At 37.5% G+C, this 6,028-nt stretch overlaps 1 protein-coding gene across 1 annotated transcript; it reads right to left on the reverse strand.

The window, feature by feature from the left end:
• Window positions 1–615: 615 nt before the first annotated feature.
• On the reverse strand, window positions 616–4,649 carry LOC144445758 (hematopoietic prostaglandin D synthase-like). The gene is made up of 4 exons (XM_078135400.1): window positions 4,362–4,649; window positions 2,291–2,383; window positions 1,447–1,673; window positions 616–944 (listed from the first exon to the last, which is right to left on the reverse strand). Exons 1-4 carry the CDS (start codon window positions 4,504–4,506, stop codon window positions 780–782), a joined length of 630 nt encoding a protein of 209 aa, XP_077991526.1. The 5' UTR covers window positions 4,507–4,649; the 3' UTR covers window positions 616–779.
• Window positions 4,650–6,028: the final 1,379 nt, after the last annotated feature.

Consider the following 6,028-nt stretch of genomic DNA (forward strand, 5'->3'; position numbering starts at 1 on the left):
TGTGATACATTGAGTCTCTCTTCCTCGTGGTATATAATACAAATATTTGGAATTGTAAGCTAGGGAGACACCGATATCGCATATTCAAAGTGCAGAATTTCGTTCATAATATCAACAAAACAACAACACAATCCATGATTCACAGCGGCATGGTTTTCCAAACATTGTTATAAAGAGTTCCATCATCTGAGCCTGACACAAGAAAAGAATCTGCCACATAAATATATTACCAATTTCAATATACAGGTACTACTTTAACGAAGCCCCCTGCGTTTTTAGGTTGATCGAATTCGTCGTTACCTAACAAACGTTACCTAATGGTAGCCGAAAGAATCCTCGAGTTAACAAATACAGGGGTAAGAATTTGAAGTCAGTGATAATTCCCGATTGCCAGTATGAAATCCCAATGTCATGGAATCGTGTATGTACATACCAAGATGTGTTATCGTCTCTTCTTCCCTCCCACTTTGTCACACTCTTTCCCCTCCAATTCCCAATCTTTCACGCTCATAAACACACTGAGTCTGTCTGTCTGTCTGTCTGTCTGTCTGTCTCTCTCTATCTCTCTCAACAAAGAACAGTTCTTCACTTCTATTTCTTTCTGTTAACTGCCGTTTATTTGGTCTAGCACATTCACTCTGATACAGTTTTCTCTCTCATTGAAATAACATACAGAAATATTGATGCGAGGCTTTGTGCATCATACTTTGCATATATTTCAAAGTAGATTGTAGATTCCTGTGAATGTTATCCCATAATATTATAAGGAAACCTTTGAATTAAACGATTGTATCAGGTCTTTTCTTCATCCATTCAGCGATACGAGGTAACCCTTCGATTTTCTTCTTCAGAGCAGCAAGCTTTGGAAAATGGTCTAACGCATTGGGTTTCCCTAGCAACATATTGTAAGCAATTGCTGTGAATGTAAGATCTGCTAATGTGACCTATAGAGGGATAAAAATGAATAACAAATAGAAAAAAACATTATTAGAGTATAGAGTTCATTTAATTTTTTATGTTGAAGAAATCTATATCATAATGGAAACTTTAACAACTATCTATAAAGATGCAGTGTGGTGCAAAACACACAAAGTCTCAATCGGAATGAGAAGTATAATGTTGCAAATGTCTGCAACGTCTACTCATTCCGATTGAGTCTTTCTGTGTTTTGCACCAGTGTTGGACTTTATTATAATTGGAAGCTACACATATTGTTATATGTATATGCTTTTTTTAAAAAAAATTGTGTTAAATAACTATAAATATATCAACAACCCAAATCAGGTTGGTTGTATTCCTCTATATACTACTTGATCAGAGACTTTTGCGTGAAGTATAGGTGCCATCTACCCTTAAAGTACCCAACTACCCAAAATCAATAACCCACGATTTTCCACATACGCTATATATGTAGTTAATGCCGGTATACACAGATGATATACTTACCGAATCCCCGACAAAGAATCCATCACCACCCTTATTTTTAACCAATAACTTTTCCAATCCGGTGAGGATTTTCGGGAATATTTGGCCATAATTCTGTTCCGTTAATTCCTTTTTCGTCTTTTCATCTTGCTCCAGAAAGGCCTTTTCTAGTCTGGCGTAGATGTCTTCGGTGGCATCAGTGATCATGTCGATTTCAGCTTGCTGTAGAATATCAGTCGCGTACAAACCTAGGAAGGGCAACACAATGGTTTATTATTTAGGTGTACTTAGTAGTAATGTGATACAGTACCTAATATTAGTAAAATCATAGCACAATGGTTTATTATTTAGGTGTGCTTAGTAGTAATGTGATACAGTACCTAATATTAGTAAAATCATAGCACAATGGTTTATTATTTAGTGTACTTATATTAGTAGTAATGTAATACAGTACCTAATATTAGTAAAATCACATACCGACGTTACGATCAAAAGTTATTCTTTAACAAGAGGAGGTAGGCTAATCGTGAGAGCATAGAAAAGGGTCGTTTATGATTAATCGGGATAGTGGCCACCTGGTTTAATTGAATGTATAATCTCTCACTCGCTAACTCACCCCCTGTCCATTGTAACACGGTCTATCACTGTCTGTGTCTCTTAGTAGCTCTGTCTGTCTGTCTGTCTGTCTGTCTGTCTGTCTGTCTGTCTGTCTGTCTGTCTCTCTCTCTCTCTCTCTCTCTCTCTCTCTCTCTCTCTCTCTCTCTCTCTTCTTTTTCTCAATTCTATATATCTGCATCTTTCTGAACACGAGATGGGATTATCAGCAAGGGTATATGTACGATTAGTACTGTCTCACATATCTTACCATGTTTCTGAGCAAGGTAACGAGCAATAGCCCTACTTTCTGATATCACAGTCCCGCCAACCTCAAGGATAGGTAAACGTTGAAACGGATACTCTGAAATAAATTATACCGAATGTCGAAAACAGGAAAAAGTAAGGCTTAGGCCTAAAGCCTCACTTGGTTATTCCAGCATATAAACAACATCTCCTACCCTACCCCCGCCCCGCAATGTACAAGTACATTTACAATTAGTTGTAGTATTGCAGAATTGTCAGAATTGTATATCTATCTCAAATTAATATAACGATTGCTAAAACAGTACCATTTCAGTAACTTGTTGTTTGTTCAAATTAAATTACAAAAGAAGCATTTCTTGGAGATTACATGCAAAGTAATATATCAAAATTTCATAAGGTCCGAAAATAATTCTTAAATATAGAAAATTTATTAAATGTTGATAATATATACATATGTACATATGTATATATATATGTATATGTATATATATACTGTATATATATATATATATATATATATATATATATATATATACACACACACATGTGTGTGTGTGTGTGAGTGTGTGTGTGTGTGTGTGTGTGTGTGTGTGTGTGTGTGTGTGTGTGTGTGTGTTGGTAATAATACATGGCACCATATGGCTTATATTAGCTTGATTTAGCTGTCTTTAATAACAATGGACATACATGGTATAGGTTACTCAGTTAATCATAGAGGCTTTTCCTCGATATCTGAAAAACACGAAAACATCCCTGATTGACACTTGACTGCAGAATACCGAGGCCCATGTCTCTTTAAGAGACAGCACTACATGTTTCAGCTAACCCCAATTTGAGCGAGGGCGTTGAGTATTTTCAATATCCTGTTTGCAGTCTGGACTGGCCAGTTCATACAGAAAACCAAACGACCAGCCAGTGTATGACATCATCCTGCGACAGTAATCCGCCACCTCCGATCCCGTCAGCAATAAATAAGTTCTCGCATGATTCAGCATTTCTTGCAACCTCAGACCACGCCCCACTAGAGGTCTGGGCTGCAACAAAGAAGTGTTCGATAAAGCCACTCCATTCTAATATGAAGCCCTGAAAAACAGCGGTTTATAAGGTTTATATCTAGTATTTACGGAGAACACATACAGAGAGAAAAGGGAAAAATAGACCAATGTCACTTGGTTTCATTGACCAATTAGCAAGAATGTTAAAGCAAATATTGGAAGAGTATTTCGCCGTCTTATCGACAGTCCCCCTCCAGTGGGTACGAAATTACATAAAATCAATCAATCAATCGATTGGTTGATTGATTGATTGGTTATTTGTGTGCGCTATCGAATATGGCCATTTTAATATTGTGGCATTATCTACTATTCGTCACAAATACAACAAAATTGCCCAAAAAGTTAATTTATGTATGTGTGTCTTACTACTGTCTGAACACATAAACATTACGTTGCTTTGGCGATGCAGATGCCCCAGGCAGAGATGTACTGTACCAGTACGTTCACAAACACATAAATGCTTTGACAACAGACAATGCCGGAATCCTTTGTCTCCAAAGTCCTATGAACTATACCTGTACCATCGTCGCAAACCACGGCCTGTCCCACTTATTTCGAAATGTAGTGGTAGAAATTTGTTTGAAAGTCTGCAAGAATGTATCTGTACATGTATCACAAATACCTCCATGATCATACATCTATGGGTTTTTAATTAACAAAGTTACACGTCCAATGACTTGCATTTTCAATACTTGTCTCAAAACATGAAGACACACCATTATACCTATACACACATCTAGGTATTGCACGATTAATACAAGATATAACAACACTAGTTTGAAAATTCCAGGCGTTGGTCCGTTTATGTAACAGCTCTTAGCCTAGAATAATCCTGGCGAATGGGGATTTTGAATTTTGATAAGGGGGAATATTAACGAATTCAAAACCCCCATTTACACAGGCTAGTAACCTAGAACGCACCACTGTGTTGTCTATGCAGAATCCAACTAAGTGCACAGTCTGGTAATAACCCAACGCCAACCCCCCAGAAGTCCAAACATCTATAATACTAATACTTACTACCACAGTTCTGTTGAGAAGGCCAGTCAGATCGTTCTATCCGAATATCTTCATATTCAACACCGGCAGCTGCCAAGACAAACCTAGATGGCTCAGCTCTGGCACGGATATTGAAATATGTTAGGATGCATTTGGAGTCTGACATTCTCAACTGTGTCTCAGATATAACCTGTGATTCAGCGGTGACAGCAAGGAATGCACTGATACGGGGATGCACTGTAGCTGTAGGAGAGGTCTGCACTGTGCTGTATTTTGACACGAGGGGCTTTTTTATATGAACTGTTACGTGATGTACGCGGTCAAAGGTCACAGTAAACACTGTCGAAAGTCACAGCACCCTAGTTGCCTTTCCAGTTTTATTTAGTCGGTAGTGCTTGTCAGTGCACGTGTCGATTTGTGATTTTTCTCTTCTTGAAACTATTGCTGCATGATTTGGGTTATAAGTACATGTACGTATTATTAAAATTTTTCAATTCTTTCCTCTTATGCTACGTATAGTACCAATAATAGTCTAAATGATAGATCTACACTGGTGACAAAAAAAAAAAAAAAATGTAAATTTTCAACACATAGGTCTTGCAACATACACATACTAGCCACACATTATACATATCAAGCTAGATACATATCACATGCCACCAAAAATAAACATTTACAAATCTTATCTTCTCGTGAGTATCTAATGAATAAACTAAAGATTAACCATATTAGGCTGAGGTCAGAATTTACGACGGGGGGGGGGGGGGAGAACGAACATATTTTGGTCAACATTTTTTTCGCTGCCCGCTCTTCGCGCTATCAAAAATATCATGCTTCCCTCGAAACGAATCCAAGAATTTTCGTAGCCCCCCCCCCCACATATTTCAGTATGTGTAATTATACAATACCCCCTCCCCCCCCCCTCACACACACACACTTCCCGCATTCTGGAGATGTAAAGTCACATGATCGTACACTACATCATAAAATACATGTAACACTGAGTGGCAATCAACTTCAGCGTCCATGCTACACTACGATGGGGGATTTCTTTACAAGTAGATGTGGGCTTTGCAAATTAAAAAAAAAATGTTTCGCATTGGGCTGAAACCTGTACTGGGAAATACTTAGCCAGCAGGGTTTTCATCTTTCAATATTGATTTTTGGGCAGAAACGACAGCATTCCCTTGAAACCTAGTACAGTGGGGAGGGTATGGGAGGGATGTCCCCTTCTCATGTTCAAACCCTTTTATTGAAAACAAGGACATGCAGGCGCAAGGCCATTTAGTGGCATAAAATTTCAAACCATACGCCATGGAATACTTAAAAATTGTCTTCAATACCCCAATTTTCTTTTCAATACATGAATAAATAAATAAATAAATAAATAAATAAATAAATAAATAAATAAATAAATAAATAAAAAAAAAATGACGTGTTTCCGATGACATGGCCTCAGAGAATAGGGTAGGTAGGTCGAAATTTTATTTTAGTTTATCTTTGTAATTTGAAAAATATCGCTTCGATCAACCAAAACCAAACGAAATGTCGGTCAGAATACCCCGTCTGTGATAGCTTGATGAAATATGTACTGACATCACTGGGGAAAGAAAACAGACGTGCATGATGGTCATGATTGTTTTAAATATTTAAAAAAAATGTGGCTCGAACTAGGCTTTGGTCGTGTC

The sequence above is a fragment of the Glandiceps talaboti genome, chromosome 14, assembly GCF_964340395.1.
Source record: "Glandiceps talaboti chromosome 14, keGlaTala1.1, whole genome shotgun sequence".
In the NCBI taxonomy this organism is placed as follows: domain Eukaryota; kingdom Metazoa; phylum Hemichordata; class Enteropneusta; family Spengelidae; genus Glandiceps; species Glandiceps talaboti.